This window comes from Gymnoscopelus microlampas (assembly GCF_963454915.1).
Source record: "Gymnoscopelus microlampas genome assembly, chromosome: 5".
In the NCBI taxonomy this organism is placed as follows: domain Eukaryota; kingdom Metazoa; phylum Chordata; class Actinopteri; order Myctophiformes; family Myctophidae; genus Gymnoscopelus; species Gymnoscopelus microlampas.
This window is the reverse complement of record NC_139942.1, coordinates 45208159-45228225: the sequence shown is the minus strand read 5'-3', so window position 1 is coordinate 45228225 and position 20067 is coordinate 45208159. Positions and strand designations below refer to the sequence as shown.

The 20067-nt window shown below is 40.4% G+C and overlaps 1 protein-coding gene and 2 long non-coding RNA genes across 4 annotated transcripts; all 3 read right to left on the bottom strand.

The window, feature by feature from the left end:
- Positions 1-3570: 3570 nt before the first annotated feature.
- On the bottom strand, positions 3571-19297 carry LOC311045412 (uncharacterized protein). 2 transcript variants are annotated; one of them, XM_084057270.1, is made up of 8 exons: positions 19162-19297; positions 18378-18477; positions 17231-17458; positions 16873-16971; positions 16434-16560; positions 16085-16192; positions 14594-14685; positions 3571-3774 (listed from the first exon to the last, which is right to left on the bottom strand). In XM_084057270.1, the coding sequence occupies exons 2-7, from the start codon at positions 18474-18476 to the stop codon at positions 14633-14635; spliced, it is 714 nt and encodes a 237-aa protein (XP_083913396.1). In that variant the 5' UTR covers position 18477; positions 19162-19297; the 3' UTR covers positions 3571-3774; positions 14594-14632. The 2 variants fall into 2 exon arrangements, with proteins under 2 accessions (XP_083913396.1, XP_083913395.1); XM_084057269.1 differs by lacking the exon at positions 3571-3774 and having other exon boundaries at positions 13238-14685.
- On the bottom strand, positions 4957-5696 carry LOC311045394. The gene is made up of 3 exons (XR_014600765.1): positions 5624-5696; positions 5401-5530; positions 4957-5022 (listed from the first exon to the last, which is right to left on the bottom strand). It is a non-coding gene; the product is annotated as an uncharacterized lncRNA (long non-coding RNA).
- LOC311045393 lies at positions 6182-7962 on the bottom strand. Its single transcript, XR_014600764.1, has 3 exons — positions 7894-7962; positions 7279-7393; positions 6182-6378 (listed from the first exon to the last, which is right to left on the bottom strand). It is a non-coding gene; the product is annotated as an uncharacterized lncRNA (long non-coding RNA).
- Positions 19298-20067: the final 770 nt, after the last annotated feature.

Genomic DNA, 20067 nt, shown 5'->3' with positions numbered 1-20067 from the left:
AAGTCGTTTCTAGTCACATTGTACCAGGACTGGAAGTCGCTGGCTTGAATGAGAAGCGTTTCTGTAAACTGCCCAAGGCTTACACACAGGTGTGCATGCCTGTCCATAAAGGGAACATTCCCAGACAGAAGGATCTTCAGAGATGGCCTAATTTCACTCATATGCATCTGCCTGAGATTGATGCGGACATCGAGCTATTGATAGGGACAAATGTTCCTGAGGCTTTAGAACCATTGCAGGTCATTCGCAGTGTAAATAATGGTCCTTATGCCATCAGGACAATGCTGGGCTGGACTGTGAACGGACCGCTAAATGGAGGCAGCGATGATGCAATAGAATGTCAGCAGCCAGAGTTATTAGTAAATAGGGTGTCTGTTGTGAACTTGGATGAACAGCAGTTTAAGACAGATTTCCCCGAATGCAGTGCTGATGAACAAACTGGCATGTCAAGAGAAGACATGGAACTGGTCATAAAATCACCTGAGAGTGAGTGGCCTGTCAATTCTGATGTTGCTCATCAACTACCATCAAATGACCCGGAGGTCAAGAAATCTGTTGCAGTCAATGCTGTACAGGCCGGAGAGGAGGTTGCTGCAGTGATTCACATGATCCATTACTTGGACTCTTGGACCCGTCTGATAAAGTCTGTATCTTGGATCTTGAGATTTAAGACCTGGCTCTTGTGTCTTTGTGAGAGGAGGAGGCAAGTGAAAATCGACCTCGAACAGTCTGACTTGGATGTGGACAAAAAGAGCTGTTCAATGGAAAAGGACATGGAAACCTTGAAGAGGAAAACCGTTTCAAGTTGCCTGTCAGTGGAGGAGCTTGAGAAGGCAGAACTGGAAATCAGGAAGTTCAGACAATGTCATGACCTGTTGGATTCGGGTTGAAGATGGATTACAATTATTCCTTGGATTACAATTATTGCTTTGATTTTGACCTTTTGACAATTTTGACTTTTTTGACCCCTTTGACTTTGCGACGAGAATGTTTACTCTGAAAATGACTATTTGCGCGGGAGCATCTGGCCTTACGAACAATGACTCTTTTCGCGATCTGCTGAAGAAAGAGAAGATTTTGTCTTATGTGAAAAAGAAAAGTTTGGGACTCTGATTACTGTTATTTATTTCATGTTCTCCTATTATGCATTTTGATATAATTATTATGTTATAACCTAATAATTAGGGGCTGGCGTGTAGGAGCCATGAATTGGTTTATTGTTATTATGATTGTTTGGTTATTGGTATTTATATATATTTGGTCAATGCCCTGTCACTGGTGTGTGTGAGTGAATGATTGAGTGACGGGCATAGGGGAGGATACCTGGTTACCTCAAAAGCACCACCTGACTACCTGCTGAGTGACAGACAGAGAGAGAGAGAGGGGGTGTTTGGGAGCCTACTTTTTGTTGACCGCTTTATACTTTGTTTTGCTTTATTATTTTGATTACTGTGATCGCCTTGTTATGAGTTTAAGCACCTTTATTTACGTTCCTTTTTGTTGCTTTAATAAACCCCTTAAAACGCATCGTTTGGATCCAGTGAATCTCCTTTTCTTTTGTTTGTAGCGCGTCACACAATGGCCCATCTCATCGCCTCTCGCGACTCATTTTAGTTTAGTTTCTTGCAGTCGCAAACAAGTGCTATTCTTTGTTGTCTTCAGTGGGCATAGGATGTGTATTGATTGATTAAGGCAGTGGTTCTCAAAGTTAGGTCCTGGAGGGGGTTCCAGGGGTGTGTCCCCAGGAAAATGTGTTAATATAGTATCAAAATCAGTTTAACCATTTTAACCCTATACAATACAACATGAAGATGTATTAAACATTTTAACAGCTCTTGTATGGGGGTCCACGGCCAAATGCAGATTAATTTGGGGGTCCTTGACATGACAAAATAGTTTGAGAACCACTTTATTAAAGAGTGGTTATTCATTCTGAATGGCCTCCCCCCTTCCCTCCTCCAGTGAATGTGGCTGCTGTTGATAGAGAGGAAAAAAAACACTATCTAGCACCCTCTGCTGGTCACATTAAGCCCTCACCCTGTTGGCATCCTTTAATGACTTGAACCCATATTCCATATGGGTTCCATATTCTGGGGGAGCATTAGCCAAAAATGACAGCTCTACAAACTCACAATGCTTGAGCTTGTATATATCTTTTTTGGCAAAGAGTTGTATGGAAAAAAGCAGTTAAAGTACAGAGCAAGCTCTATACATAAGATTGCGTAGCACAGCAGAGCAGGTGGGTACCCCAACATTAACAAACATCTGGCTTGCACTGGAGCTTCTTGGAGCTCTCAGCAGCAGCCTCACACAGTCATTATAAGCCACTGAGAGTCGTCTGATGCTGCCTCGTTTGTAGCGACACCCCAAGTGGGCATTGTGCAGACTAGAGGTGTACAGAAAGATCTAAAGATCTTCACAGGTACTGAGCACAGGCTAAATTTGTGACACATGTTCCCTTGAGCATACTCAGACACTGTCTATATCCTTGTCATCAGAAAGGTCATTTGAGATTATATGGCCCGGGTTGAAAGTGGTTAAACTGGCAAAAATAATGCCAGTTTAACCACTAGATTCTCATCTTTCCTTTGCCTCTGTCAGGATCTGCATTTCTGTGTCTTGTTTTTTAAGTGTTTCTGGTTCTTATTTTGTAGTATCGTTCCCATTGTTTCCTGTCCACCCCTGTAGTTCTGTACCTGCCTTGCCTAACCAGTCTTGTGATTTGTCTGTGTTTCCACCTGTGTCCTCTTAGTCCCCCAGCCTATCCCAGTGTTGATTGTCAGTTGAGTTCACCTGTGTCCTGTTATCCCTGTGTCTATTTAAACCCTGTGTTTGAATATGTTCTTTGCATGTCACTCATGTGTGTTCAGTGTCGTCTGCCGGCCTCATTGATGAGTTTGAGAATAAACTGCTGGATTTGACCTGCCTGCCTTCAGTGTCTGCATTTGGGTCCTCGTTCAACACTTAACCCTGACAGACTCCCCTTGCAGCGCCCCCTGGAGGCCACAGACCTGACTTTGAGAACTGTGTGATGGATCACTGAGAAATGTGGCATATCTTTGTAAATTCCATAGGTCTTTCTGGATCTAAGAATTATGCTCTTTGATTGTATAAAATCACTCACGGATGCAGCTAAATCATGTCCTCAAGTATTGTAGCAATGGTATTGACACCCTTTTATTGTCATTTCAGTTGAAAAAAACACATTTCAAAAACTAATCCTGAGATACAGGTATATTAGATATGAATTAGTGGGATTAGTTTTCAACATTGATCATATGTCAAGAACAAAATGAGCTCTATACAGACAACAAAAAAGTTAAACTCTTATTCATCATTAATTGCTTTAATGATCCCATAAATTGTGATTGACATTCAAAATTTATCTGTGATCTTCTGTATCATTGTAATTTTTACATAATGGTTTCATAATGGTCTTCATAATCGTTTAGGCAAGCTGCGCCAGAACACTGTCATAGATTGTAATAATATTGCATGTCTATTGAAGCAGGTCAGAATCACATAGTATTGTCAGAAGGTCAGATGGTATTGTCACATGGGACAAAGTACACCCATCAGATTCTTCAATACTATTCTTCATTCAACATCTTTGTCAGGGTTAGAGGTGATTTTCACAGTGCCCATCATTTAAAGATAGTATCACAAAAGAATATCTGCCTAATTCATATTCATAATCATATATTCAAATACTTTATATCCATAGATTGTAAACACTATCAGTTTCTCCGCAGAAGTTCTTCCCTTGTTGTCGTACTGTACTTCATTATGCTACATCCCTATGGTGTCCAATGATCTCCTTTAGTTACTCAGCACAACTGGCCATATCAGGGTACACAGCAGGAACAGCGCAGCTGATGGGAACACAGAACGACATTGAATGATGAATTACAGCCTCTTTTTTTGTTGCTTTGTTACACTTATATAATCATTAACTCCATTTATAAAGCACTTCTCAAGCTAAATTGTGATGTCCTGACCTGCACACAGAACAAATAAAATGGAGCAAATAACACCAAATAATCCTGTCTCTCCACTTCCATATGCTTTCTTATACTATTATATATATATTATACTCAAACTGAATAAGATAATTTTCATTCTATTGGAACTGTCTTTACTTCTTGAACCTATACAGTCACTCAGGAAGTGTTTATCCCAAACTCTGTGTCCTATCCAAGCCAGACACCAAGTCCTGCATGCTTAGGCAAGCTACTCTTGTTGTACTTTGTAAAATAAAGTAATAGCTCATAGAGCTTGTAGATCGGCTATTTAAAAATGCCCATGGGCCTGTGAACCACCACTGCTCCTGCGGCTGCAGTGTTAGCCTACCTGGTGCTTTTGCCGAAGCAGCTGCCGTGGTTGGTGCTGCCGTGGTTGTTGCTGCAACGACATTGAATGATGATTCTGAATAACTAACTCTTGTTTTTCTTTGTCGCACTTATATAATCATTAACTCCATTTGTAAAGCACTTTTGAAAACTACATACAAAGCCCTGCACACAAAACAAAAGACACAGCAAATAACCCCATCTCTCCACTTTAATGCGCTTTCTTAAATACCATATATGTCTAACTGTTACTCAAACTGAATGAGATCATTTGAATTCTATTCAAACTGCCATTACTTCTATTGGAACTGTAGTCACTAAGTGTGTATAGCAAAACCCTGCATGCTTAGGCTGTTAACAGTTTTGAATGCCAGTGTTGCAGGCCAAAAATAGCTGATCTACAAGCACACAATGCATCGTATTGCGATGTTGTGAGCTTGTAGATCGGCTATTTTAGGCACCCGCCACTGTTGTGCAACTAAGTACCATCAGGCTTAAGCCACTCTGGGATCATAGCTTTAATAATTGTAATTCCAAATTCCCATGGACCTCACCACTGACCCTTGCAGCTGCAGTATTAGCCTACCTGCATCGCTGTTATCACCACCGCCTACATCTGGAGTGGTAATATTTATTGGGTTTCGCACGACTACATTGAAGGCACCAAGGTTTGCTGAAGATAGAACAAAACAATAGTAATATTATATTAGACATCAATTCACTTGACAGTTTGACATGGATAAAGGTTAATCTGTGTGTGCAGCATGCATGATTTATTTTGTGCATCTGTGCTACTACTTAATACTAGAACTGAGTAGAAGTGTGTGTGTGTGTGTGTGTGTGTGTGTGTGTGTGTGTGTGTGTGTGTGTGTGTGTGTGTGTGTGTGTGTGTGTGTGTGTGTGTGTGTGTGTGTGTGTGTGTGTGTGTGTGTGTGTGTGTGTGTGTGTGTGTGTGTGTGTGTGTGTGCGTGTGTGCGTGTATGTGTGTGTGCACATGTTCACTAGCATCTATATCAGCATGTGTGTGTTTGTGCGTAAGTGCTTATCTTACTGCCATTGGTTGTCCCGTTCCCCAGGTCGTGAAATCCCCCTGCTGTGACTGTTGCGTTATTGGGCGAAGGGACATTGAACTCACATTGAATCATGCTCCCATTCACAGAGCCACGAATGTCCGTCACCCTCTACGATAAAGATGGATGGTCAGCTGTTATCAATATTAATGTTACGATTAGATAGAGTATTACCAGTGTCACAGTTCTTAACCAGGACCTCACCAATTCTACCGGAGTGAGTGTTGTACCGTCATTGTCTAGTCTCATTGTACGGAAGAAGAAAGTGCCATTGTTCTCATTGTTCTGAGCACATACAAAAATAGCCTAGAGAGAGAGACAGACAGACAGACAGAGAAGAAAGTAATGAACAACTGGAAATTCTGGCATCACAGAATGTCTGTGTGAAAATATTTCCACTCTACTCGTTCTAGTTGGATTTAAGCAGTGGTGGAAAGTAACTATTTGAACTATTTGAAAACTTTCGTTACTAATTATATATACATTTTGGACGTTTGAAAATAGCCGATCTACCAGCTCACAATGCGATGCATTGTGAGCTTGTAGATCTGCTATTTTCAAAACATTTTTATACATTTGAAAACTTGTGAAATGGGACATTCTGCATAATGAGTACTTTCTACTTTTGGTACTTTAAGTACATTTTGATACCATTACTTTTGTAAGTCAATGTTGTATTCTTTTTTATTTGTAAGATTGTATTTCTACATTGCAGTGTTGATACTTTTACTTAAGTAAAAAAAAAAGAGTACTTGGTTATCTGTAATACAACAGATGCTGGTGGCTATGTATCCAGCGGACATTCCACTGAGCTGGACAGCAAGGCTTCTGATGTTTGGAAAGGAGGCGCCATCAGCTATGGAGTCAAACAGACAGTCACTGGTTCCCATTGGATCACAGTTAGCTGGTGACTCAAGACACTGTTTAGTCTCCCCACAGCCTATACGACTGATGTTTACCTGGTGTATACACACACACACACACACACACACACACACACACACACACACACACACACACACACACACACACACACACACACACACACACACACACACACACACACGCGCACACACGCAAACATACACACATACAAAATCCTTTATCATTGCATTTACATTTCTGTTATTTACCATTAAGGCAAAAACAATCGCGTACGGTCTTTTTCATTCAAGATGACATTAACTCAAATAAATTGTCATACAGGACGGTTAAAATGCCTGTGTCTCAGAGGCACAGCTATGGAACAGTGGATAGCTCAAGAATATACCTGCCAATGGCATCATTGGCAGGTATTTCAAACTAGATTTTACGTCTTTGTTTTTCTTTGTTTCTTTTTTTCTTTTTCTTTTGCTAATCGTGGATATTATTCTAGTATGCTAATGTTCAAGGAAAAGAAGGAATAATTCCCTGCTGATGTCAGGTTGCCAGCCTCTGAGACAGAAACGGTACTGTCCTATAGGGAGCATTAGTCAAGACTGTGATATGGCGATATGGTTGAAAACCCCTTACATTTTAATATACAAATGTACCTTTAACTCAGTTAACCACTTGAACCCCTGGGGGTTAACATTGGCCTTACGACATGTTTTGAGCTTGTAGATCGGCTATTTTTGGCGAAGAGATTTGGACTAGACGGAAAGAAACGGTCAGAGTACAGCTGTAACTCAGGTCTGTTTCACTAAGACTAGAGGGTTTAAGTGGTTAAATGAATACTTTAGTTTTTAGTGTGTTCCTTCAACACCCAGGATTTTGCTGTGTAACATCTATATCACTGGGCATATCTCAGCACTGAGCAATGTTGTCTTTGGTCTTTAGTGTTGCGGTATAGGTTGTCAGTTATGAATGAATTCCAATACCGGTGAGTCGGCGGCAAACGACAGATGAGCTGTTCCATGTATGCCTTGAGCCAGGCAGACGATCACCGTAGCAACCAACAACATCGGTTCTCTGGCCATTCTTAAGCAGAAGAGGCTTAACAATAAAAAACGTTTAAAAAGTTAAAATCACACTATATCAAACTAAGCAAAACAAGCCAAATATAAAGATCAGAAAATATGTGAAATGACTCTTCATATGAGACAATAAACAATAGTAACCTATAATGAAATCAAAAACAAATTAAGAAACAAGGGCCTGTACTAGAACCTCCTTAGTGGCTCTAAGGTACAAATTATGGTATTTCCTTTTATTTATAAAAGCGTACCATAAATAGCATAAAAAGTGACGTGAATACATGGTTAATGATACTATTGTTTACAAACATGGAAGATTGTGATCGTATGGTCCCACATTATCATTTACGCTTATGATGATGATAATGATGACGATGATGTTTATTATTATTATCATTGCACCCAGCCAAGACAGAACTAACTGACTAATGTTAGAATTATCAATGTTGGGTAAACAAACCCATTAGGTTTCTGTAAAGTAATTTGTCAACATATTACACACATCTTTGCTCCACTTACCCGTGTGTAAAGATCAGTGATCTATCCTGGTGAATTGTTCTTGGTTGTTCCTCTCAGCCTGCCTACCTGTGTTTAATTAATGTAGATCTGTTAAACTAGATATTTTATATGTCTGGTGTTTAAGGTACCCAAGTGGGCGGAGCTACTGGATAGCATCATTCTGAACTGGGGCCAGGTGGGAATTTTATCAGGTGATTTATAGTCTTTAGTGGCATCTGATCAAAGCCAATGTGGAAAACCAGATCTGCTAAAAAAAGAAAAAACTTTTTTAAAATCTGCCATGTCATTCTTAAGAGGATGTTTTCTGCATTATTGGATCTTACAACAGCACAAACCATTCAAACTAATGGAGTTGAAATGAGGGTCAAGGAGAAGAATAAACGCAGTATAAACACCTATTTCACAGTCCTAAACATGAACAGGTAATCAGCCCTGGGAAGATTACTTCCTCCTAGGCTACAGTTTCTGCTTTGATAATGTTGCAAGGTTGAAAGATGTTAATACGATGTGTGTATAATGTGACTAGATTTTCACAGCCGTTAAGATATGGCAACTATTTGATCAACTTAATTAGTTTTTTGGACATTACAGAACACAATGTTTTATTTTAACGTATTTTAGATAAAATAATCGATTGTTGCAAGTGTAGCTAATAAATATGAGGCACTTTAAATGGAAGTGGCAAAGTTCACCATACAGTGTGACATTAAAGGTATGGGTAAGTGATACATTTTGGTTAAAACAAAACGTTTTTCGTTAAAAGGTTAAAGCTCTGTATTTTGATAGTAATAATTGCTATAGAATGTTAACAGGAGTCTCCCTGTCTCTTCAGTAAACAGAAAATACATTTTCAGCTGGGTTGCAAAATTTCAGCCAATCGGGAGAGAATACCCACTGATCAGCTTCATTGTCTCCGCCAGGCCGAAGGCATGGCGAGAGAGTATGTTTTACCCTCCGTCCGTCCGTGTGTATGTCCGTGTCGTGTGTGTGTGTCCGTGTGTGTGTCCTGTCTGTGTGTTAGCAGCTAATCTCTGGCACCGTTGGCCCGGTCGCTGCGAAACTGGGCACACACACTCCCTGGATGCCAATTCAGAACCTCTGCCTCAAATTTTTCACATGGGCCTGTTATAGAGACCTGGAGGCCGATTTGTGCGAAACCCATTTTTTTTTACATTACTCCTACAGATTTTATCCAAACGTCACGCAAATCGGTACACAGTATCTATACAGTCATGTGATCAACACGGATCTGTCCTCATTGGCTACGGTTCGCTTCCAAAATTTGCAGGATTGGTCCGTTTTGAACAAAATGCCTCAAATCATGAACGCAATAAATGGCACCCTTTTCACATTGGCCTATTATAGCGCCACCAGGAGGCCACAATAACGTACCTGACCTGGTGGAGACCTGTGCTCCGAGGAGCACTTTCTCTAGTTTTATAGTGTTTCAGTTCCAATTGTGTGTGCTCATTTCTTTTCTTTTTTTTTGTCATCACTTCCAATTCCACTTGTTACATCTGTATCCTGTCTGAGATTGTATCCAGATTGGATAAAATTGGTATCCCGACCTGAAAATGCATTTTCTGTTTAATAAAGAGCTGTAGAGACATGGAGACTCTTGTTACTGAAGAAACACTCTATACCAGTGCTCATCAACATGTCCGTACACGGACAAACGTGTCCGTGGCAAGACATGTCCGTGGCATTTTTTTTGTAGAATCAAGCCTATATTTTCTTCATTATAACGTAAAAACATATTAAAAATGTAGGACATACTCATTTGCCTTGCTCTAAATAAATTCATACATTTTTTTCGCTTGATACGGAGTGCCTTGTAATTCTTTTCTTTGCAAGTCTGCATTTCACACCTTTTTTAGCAAGCAGTACTTCTTTGGAAATCCTCTTTTGTTTATTTAAAAAATGTGTTTGAATAACTTAAGTGACTCGTAAAGTAACATGCTCATTAATATGTTTGAGATTTATAGTATTGCACATGGTACCAGTATCAGGTGAAGACAACAAGACAGCTAGAAGAAATGATTGCTGATAGCTGCCTCAATCTGCGAAAATAGCTAAATGAGCAAATCCTTTGTTGGAGAAACACCTTTTTTTTAAGACAACAGATTCGTGGAGTGTATGTGGTATGGTCAGACAATGAAATAATTAGAGTCAACGACATTAGAGGGACCACAGTGAAAAAATGGTGGAGGAAAAGAGCAAAAACAGAAGGCAGGTCATTTGTTCAGAAGGAGCTTTGCCACCAGGGCAAAGGAGGGCAGAACTGGACAAATAAAGCTGGCTATCGTTAGTTGAGAGACAGTGTTTCAAAGTGTCCAATGACAATAACAACTATAATAACACTCCACAATCCTAATCCATGGTAACCCTCCATCCACAGCCTAGGACCTCCTCCAACCGAAAGGTTAGCTCATTACTGATCAAAGTTAGGTGCCTTCGCATTAAACTATTGTGACACTGCATGCCTGGCATGCCCTTCATTAATCACTCATGTACAAATCTTTTTTGTCTCAAGTTTCCTCGTTCCAGTGTTCCATTGGCATTTCATCCTTGACGTTTCCGTGAGAAGCATTTCACATGTAATTATTCCGTCTAATAAATCAAATCAAATAAAGTGTAGCTTGTAGTGTGTGTCTTTTTTCCACATTTGCATGTCTTGGACTTTCTCACCAACAGAGAATACCTGATCACCTTAACTGATTCACTGCCGGGGTAAATAAATAATTCAGCCCCTGCCAGCGATTTTTAGTTTTTCTTTCAAGTAGTCACGGAATATTTATCTCCAGTACGATCGATCCCTCGAGCTTTGCTAAACAAGGTTTTCTCTGTTGCATCATTGCATCCCATGTTCGCTAGTTTTTGGCCGTTGTATCATGTACCATCAAAAATGCAGAGGAAAGAAAAATGCAGAGGCGAGAAAAACACGTTTTCCGGTGCCTGTGTTTTTGCGATCACGTGATCTCTTCTGCTTCACTGTTTCACTGGGAGTCAAATGGTGACTCATAGGTTAGCGAAGAGCGCCATCTAGCGTAAACACTGAAAACACCAAAACACGTCATTGGCGGTGTGGGCTTTGGAGCTTTCTGTCTTTTGTTCTGTATCTTGTCTATGCACTATTTCCATTTTCACATTGAGCTGATCTAAATGCCTTCAGAAGTAAACAAGCAAACAAGTTTTACTCTGACTGCTTAATTGGCCTGCCTCATCTAATGGCTCTGGGGCACCTGATTCGGATGCTATCAATGCATAGAATGGGAGATTATCACGTTCTATCAGACCATTGAATGGGCGAAGTAGGCGACCTACCGTCTACCCCGCGATTTATCAGACCATTCAGTGGGCGTAATCAGGAGCTACTGACCTACCGACGGAGATGACTTAAATACTTTAGTTTCGGTTTTGGTTTTGGTTGTTTCGGTTTCGGACCATGACGGAGGCGCGCAGTCTCAGGCGAGGTGGAGCCCCGCGACGGGCCACCGAAGGAGCTAAGGCGACTGAGTTGCCGTCCGGAGCGGTGCGACCCTCGCCTGTGCCTACTCAGCGCCGTTCGAGTTATGTACCGATATGGACAGAATCGTAAATATTGTTGTGGGGACTGCTCCGCCTCCGTCGGTAGGTCAGTAGCTCCTGATTACGCCCAATGAATGGTCTGACAAATCGCGGGGTAGACGGTAGCTCGCCTACTTCGCCCATTCAATGGTCTGATAAAACGTGATAATCTCCCATTCAATGCATTGATAGCATTCGAAGCCGGTGTCTGGGGAGGTGTTTCCTATAAGCTGCACCTCTCTCTCTCTCTCTCTCTCTCTCTCTCTCTCTCTCTCTCTCTCTCTCTCCTCTCCCCCTCTAGCTGCACCCCTCTCTCTCTCCCTCCCTCCCTCCCTCCCCCCTCCCCCCCTCTCTCTCTCTCTCTCTCTCTCTCTCTCCCTCCCTCCCACTCTCTCTCTCTCTCCCCCCCTCTCTCTCTCTCTCTCTCTCTCTCTCTCTCTCTCTCTCTCTCTCTCTCTCACACACACACACACACACACACACACACACACACACACACACACACACACACACACACACACACACACACACACACACACACACACACACACACACACACACACACACACACACACACACACACTCACTCACTGACACTCATGGTGTCTGTGCTGATGTCTGGCTGTGTGATGCTTTGGGGACCACATCGTGTCTTACCCAGATTTGGTCCTAACAAGGGACTCAATTCGTTCTACTGCTATGCCACAAAAATGTGGAATGCCCTTCCAACAGTCATAAAAACATGTGAATCCTTACTCTCATTCAAAACCGCCCTGAAAGAGCACTTACAGGTGGCTGCAATTCGGAACTGGCCCCTGTAACCATTAGTGTCTGCCATTAAATGTTTCGATGAATTGAATACAGAGGACCCCAAAGGAAACAAGCCATTGAATACTACTACATTTTGCATCCAAACATTAGAATTTGTTGACAGTTACAAATATTTAGGAATCTGACTGGATAGTCCACTCAATTTTAAACAACACATTGATGAATGTCTTTCAAAGAAGCTAAAATGTACATTGAGTTGTCTGTACAGATTGAGGTCTTGCTTAGTAGGTAGCTGCTGCACTGTTCATGTCCCAGTTGGATTACGGTGATATGTGTGATGTTCAGCAAATGTTGATGACTTGTGCAACTAGGCCACCTGTTGAAGACAGCTATAAGCAGAGAGTCATTCATTCAGTCATCCAGTATGCACTGCAGCAGCACTCTGTATGAGCAAGCATTCTGCATAATGAGTACTTTAACTTTTGGTACTTTAAGTATATTTTGATGCCAATACTTTTGTACTTTTACTGAAGTAAATTTGGATTACCAGACTTGTACTTGTAACAGTGTGTTTCTACACTGAAGTATTGATACTTTTACTAAAGTAAAAAAATGGAGTAGGCTACTTTTTCCACCACTGCTTTAGCTACAGGACCCATCATTGTCTTCTGTACAGCTTGGTGAAGTGGCCATCACTTGCATTACGAAGACTGCAACATTGGTACATGTTTATTTACAAGGCTATTTTGGGTAAATTGCCTAATATTCCATATTGCAACCTGGCAGACCCCACTTTCAAAACCTGTCTTAAATCACTGACATTTCACTGTTTGCCTCTTGATTAGCCTATATGTATAAATCCCATAACTTGCCCTCTGAACCATTTTTCTATCGCCAACGATAGATTGAGAAATGAATAAAGTCCCTCATGGATGCAACCAAATAATGATCTTTTGTCCTTAGGTCTGCACTATATTGTAGTGTTGGCAATGGTATGGACACCGTGTTTTGTTGTCATTCGTTTTATTCAAATAAAACAACAAATCCTGAGTTACATGTATAATATATAAAGAAGGAGCGGTTTTAAACATACAAAATGAGCTCCATACAGACAAAAAAATAAAAAAGGTAAACTATTTCATTGTTATTCGTCATTAATTAGTGATCCCCATAAATTGGGATTGACATAATCGCATTTATCTGTGATCATCTGTAACCATTGTAATTTCTACATAACGGTTTCAAAATAATTTGCCTACATCTTGGGTTAGTTCACATTGTTTTACATAGTGAAAAAAATAATATAGACACAGTTAGGCATCCTTAACCATATCTCTATTATACAGTATATTCCAACATAGATCAGATCATATATATATATATATATATACATACAGTATATAAGTAGACAGCGCATTGGCCATTGCTGTTGATTGGAGTGCTGTTTCAACGTGGCCACCATAATCGTTCAGGCACGGTAGCTGCGCCTCCTATTGTACTGTTTCTCAACCTCTGGTCCGGGGACCACCATGGGGTCCAAATGGACTTACGGGTCTGTAACTCTAAGAGTGTACAAATGGAACCATTTTTTACTTTTTGGTATCACAATCTATACTGCAAAATTCTCAGTGTAAATGTAACTCTGAGAGTGTACAAATGCATCCAAATGGACCCTTGAGGGCCCTTGCGGGTCCATTTGGATGCATTTGTACACTCTCATAGTCACAGACCAGTAAGGGTCCATTTGGACCCCCTGAAGGTCCCCGGACTCGATGTTGAGAGCCAGTACCCTATTATGCATGTCTATTAGAGCAGGACAGAATCACATGGTATTGTCGGGAGGTTAGCCCCCCCCCCCTCGAACTGTTTACTGTACATATTTTTGTTTCTGTTTTCAGACTGTTCATATAATGTTTTGCATAGTAGTGTATATTTGTCTGTCATTAAATGTTTCGATGAATTGAGTAAAAAGGACCCCAATGGAAGCCATAGGCTTTCTTTGGTTTGAAATCCTCTTAGCAGACCTTGTATTGAACTGTGCTTTCCTGTGCTTTTTTGCAAATTGCTAATAAAGTATTCAATCAATCAAAAAAAGTATTGTCACATTAGACAAACTACTCTAAGTACACCCATCAGATTCTTGAGTACTACATGTATTTGACTACATGTATTGTTGTTCTTTCAACATCTTTGTCCGGGCTAGAGGTGATTTTCACAGTGCCCATCATTTCAAGATACTAAGACAAAAGAATAGCCGCCTAATTCATATTCATAATCATAAAGTCAAATAATATACATCCATAGATTGTAAGCACTGTATCAGTTTCTCCGTAGAAGTTCTTCCCTTGTTGTCGTACAGTACTTCATTGTGCTACATCCCTATGGTGTCCAATGATCTCCTTTAGGTCCTCAGCACAACTGGCCATATCAGGGCACACAGAAGGAACAGCACAGCTGATGGGAACACAGAACGACATTGAATTGGCGTTGTTACACTTATATAATCACTACCTCCATTTATAAAGCACTTTTCAAAGCAAAAATACAATGTCCTGACCTGCACAAAGAACAAAAAAATAGAGCAAATAACACCTCTCTACTTCCACACGCTTTCTTAAACGCTTTCTTAAAAGCTTTAAAGCTTTAAAAGCCTGTATTTACCTTGATGTACTCCGACTTCCATGTAACTGACAACATTGATGCGTCATCATACATCAAATAAAAGCCTGTATTTACCTTGATGTACTAAAACCTCCCTTAAATACTTCCACAGAAATGGGAGTTAGAATTTCAAGGGAAACTGTACCGGTTTACCTGGTTGAGTCATCATTAGTAGGAAATGTGCCCGTATCAATCGGATGTGCTTGCTTGTACTGTGCAATTTGAAAATGTCCCCTGTCTAAGTCTTAACAATTAGGCTATCAATTATGTCCCGATGATTCTGGTTTTACTTGTGGAGCTAGGCTGGAATCTATGCACGACTGTCCATATAGATCCAAATTAATCACATGCACAGAATTACTTCAAATGATTGTGAATATCCAGTTATAAATTGGTCATTGTAACCTACCTGGTGTATGTAATTCTATGAGCAACAAAAACACACTTAAAAGAGGATATCTCTGTGTTGGAAATTGGGATAATGCATCTCTCTAGTATGCCGAACACCTGTTGAAGTGTTGCTTAATTGTTCAACCACCATCATTAAGACGCTGAATAGATTTGACTGGGTTGTTCACACTTGCTGTGTGTTGATGGCTTGTTAACGACTGTCATTGATTCTAAATAGACCAAGGTGTTACTGGATTTGAATCCTTTGTATCATTTGAAATAGAGAGCATTGACCACTGTTCTGCTGTACTAAAAATGTATATAAAAAACAGACTATTTTATTAATTCAAAATTGCATGACCCTCCCTTGGATTCAAAGTAAAATTAGCTGACCCTCCCTTGTACTAAAATTAGAAAGGCATGACCCTCCCCTATTTTCCTCCAGGGACCCCCTTCTGTAAATTTCGACTGGTCCCAGATAATTTTCATTCTATTGAAACTGTCTTTACTTCTTGAACCTCAGGAAGTGTTTATCCCTATCAAGCCAAGCCTGCATGCTTAGGCAAGCTGCTCTCTGTTACTTTGTTACATACCGGTGTCGCAGGCCGGAAATAGCTCTTAGAGCTTGTAGACCGGCTATTTAAAAAATTTCTATGGGCCTGTGAACCACCACTGGCTCCTGCGGCTGCAGTCTTAGCCTAGCCTGGCATTAGCCAGACTAATAACGTTCCTCCACCGTGGAGTGAATCCACGTTATCAGTCTGGTTAATGCCAGGCTATGCTGAGGCTAGTGTTAGCCTACCTGGTGCTGGTGCAGAAGCAGCTGCCATGATGGTTGTTACGACGCCGGCAGGATTGGCTAGATCAAATGGACCTTCCTTCAGGACTCGTGTAAAGGCACCAACGGTTGCTGAAGACAGAACAAGACAATAGTAATATTAGACATCGATTCACTTGACATTTGATGCTGATAAAGTTTTAAACTATGAATGTCTGTGTGTGTGTGTGTGTGTGTGTGTGTGTGTGTGTGTGTGTGTGTGTGTGTGTGTGTGTGTGTGTTTGTGCGTAAGAGCAACTTGTGCGTGTGTGCTTATGTTTAACCATCTATATTTATGTGCTTGGACACAGGACTATGTGAGATGTGTACTTACTGCCATTGGTTGTCCCTCTCCCCAGGATGACATAGGCATTGGAGTTCGATGTATTGTTGCCCCGAGGAACTTTGAACTCACACTGAATCATGCTCCCACTTACAGAGCCACGAATCTCCATCACCAGCTACGATAAAGATGGTCAATTGTTGTCATTATTGTTGTTATACAGAGCAACCCAGTGTCACACGTTCTCTAAAGCTGGGTTCATACTGGCAGCTACAAAGATACAGGCAACCATTCATTTTCAATGGAAGCCAGCGACATGAAGATACAAAGATACGTCCGACGTCTGTAGCTGCTACAAAAGCTGCAACAGCTACAACAAAGTTGAGGTGGTTTCAACTTCAGATACAAAGATCCAAAGCAACAAATATGCTGTGTAGCTTTGGATCTTTTGTATCTGCCAGTGTGAACGCCGCATTAAACAGGACCTCACCGTTTCCACTGGAGTGAGTGTTGTACCGTCAGCTTGTAGGGTCATTGTACGGAAGAAGAAGGTGCCATTGTTCTGTGCACATACAAAAAGCTCGGTACCCTAGAGAGAGAGACAGAGAGAGAGGAGGAAGTAATTAACAACTGGAAATTCTGGCATCACAGGTTGTCTGTGTGAGAATATTTCCTTGAAAAGAGATACGGTAAGATAAGGTTCAATGACACAATGTTGATGGCTCAGGTGCAACATTAGTTTAGTGTGTGTGTGTGTGTGTGTGTGTGTGTGCGTGTGCGTGTGCGTGTGCGAGTGCGAGTGCGTGTGCGTGTGCGCGTGCGCGTGTGCGTGTGTGTGTGTGTTTTACCATAGTTGCGTTCATAGTGATTCCCTTGGCTATGTATCCAGTGGACATTCCACTGAGCTCTACATGAAGGTAAGTCATTTGTCTGTCTGAAGACATTGAAGACATGGAGGCGTTGGTATGGACCATTATGGAGGTGAACAGACAGGCACTGGTTCCCATTGGATCACAGTTGTCTGGTGTCTCAACACACAGTTTAGTCTCCCCACATCCTGTGCGACTGATGTTAACCTGGTGTACACACACACACACACACACACACACACACACACACACACACACACACACACACACACACACACACACACACACAGTTTTAATTATGTTATTTAACAACAAATGAACTCTAAAATAAAATGTCACTACTATACAGGATGGTTAATGATTCTGTATCAGAGCTATGGATAGCTCAACAATATACCTGGGGGAGAAAAAAAACAAGATTTCCACATTCTTTTAAAGTTAACTATTTTAGTATGTTGATGTTCCAGGAAGAGAAGGAAGAAATCCCCTTCATCCCCTGATGTCATTGGCAGGCAGCCAGCCTCTGAGACAGAAATGGTACTGTCCAATAGTGGTGAACATTATTGAACACTGATACATGGTGATAAGGTTGGGGAAAAAAGTGAAGTGTAAATTTAAAGGTAGGGTAAGTGATTTACTTTGGTAAAGATAAGTGTTAAATGGCTCTATATTCTGATAGTACTCATTGCTATAGAGTGTTTGTTCAGTAAAAGGAGTCTCCGTGTCTCTCCAGCTCTTTATTAAACAGAAAATGCATTTTCAGTATTTCCTGATTGGCTTAAATGTTGTCACCTACCTGAAAATGTACGTATATTCTGTTTTCTAAAGAGCTGGAGAGACCCCTGTGACCGAACAAACACTCTGTAGCAATGATTACCATCAGAATATAGTACTTTTAACAAAAACAAAGAATTAACAAAAAAATATCACTTACCCTAGCTTTAAATATAAAGATTGGCCCTTAACACAGTTAGGTTAATATTCTAGTGTGTTCCTTCAACACCCAGGCTTTACTGTGTAACATCTATAACACTGGGCAAATCTGAGCACCCACTGAGCAATGTTGTCTGTGGTCTTTCTAGTGTTGAGGTATAGGTTGTCAGCTATAATGGATGAATTCCAATACCTGTGTGTTGTTGGAAAACGAGAGATGAGCTGTTCCATGTATGCCTGGAGCCAGGCAGACGATCACCGCAGCAACCAACAACATCATTTCTCTGGCCATTCTTGAGCAGAAGAGGGTTAGCGGGTAAACAAAGAGAAAGCAAATATGTAAATAGAGGCAATTCTTTTCGTCATTCTTTATTTGGATCCAGCTTCCTCAAAGCGGTTGCTAGTCTTCCTGGGGCGCACACAAAACAATAAAACCAAACTAAAGTTACAATCAAACTGCATCAAAACATCAAAAGATCAGAAAACATGTGAAATGACTCTACATATATGAAACAATAAACATTGTAACCTATAAATATGAAATAAAAAACAATAAGGGCTTGTACCAGACCCTATTAGTGGCTTTGGGCCAGGGTACAAATATTGCTCATACATTTGGTATCTCCTGTTATTTTTAAAAGCGCACCTAGCATTTTAAACTGGTGAGATGAAAACCTTTTATTTTAATGCTATTATTTACAGACATCGATCACAATTCATCGATCACAATTCCCACATTATCATTTACGCTATGAAGATGATAATGATGATTATTAATATTATGGCACGCAAGACAAACTAGGACAAACTAACTAATTAACTAACTAAATAAATAAAGTAATGTTAGAATTATCAATTTGTTATTGACTTTCTGTAATACAGAATTGGTCTGATGAGAAAATCTTTGTATCATTGCTCATTATTACTTTAATTAACTGTGTTTGTCAACATATCACACAAATCTTTCCTCCACTTACCTGTGTGTTAAGATCAGTGTTATATCCTGGTGAATTGTCCTTAGTTGTTCTTCGCTGGCTGCCTACCTGTGTTTAATTAATGCAGATCTGTTAAACTAGATCTTTTATATGTCTGATGTTTAAGGTACCCAAGTGGGCGGAGCTACTGGATAGCATCACTCTGAACTGGGTCCAGGTGTGAATTTGATTGGGTGTTTAAAGTCTATACAGTGTCACCTATTAACAGCTATTTGAACCTGCTGTGTCATTCTCATGAGGAAGTTTTCTGCATCATTGGATCTGACAACAGCACAAACCATGGATCAAGATCAAGATTATTTCAGAAGTATAGAGGCCTATTTATACCAGTATGTAAACAAGTAATCAGCCCTGGGAAAATTAATTTCTTGATTATATTTTCTCTTTTTGCTGTTTAGATAATGTTGAGAAGTGACTAGATTTAGTTGTTTAGATATGGCAACAAGTCAATCAAACCTAATTTGTTATTTGGACATAACTGAGCACAATGTATTATTTTAACTTATTTTTAGATAATATAGTGAAGTCAGTCAGGAAGAAACCTTGTTGTTTTATTGTAAACGCAAAAGTTGTGAAAATAGCCAATCTACAAAGGAAAGGTTTTGGACATACAAGGTTTCCAACCGACAGCGACGATATTCTGTTATATCCACCAAAACAATAAAGTCCACCATACAGTGTTCAAGATTTTTGTTTTATTGTTGCATAATACATAATAATGTCATGAAGTATCAGGTCAAATGATACCATTACACAACCACTGTGGGTATCAATACAACACATTCACATGATGCTTTGACATTCCTGACTATGCAGTCACTTTGCATTTCTCAAAAGGAAGTTGCATTCTGTTTCCCTGAGTGGGAAATTGAGATGAGATTTTACCGG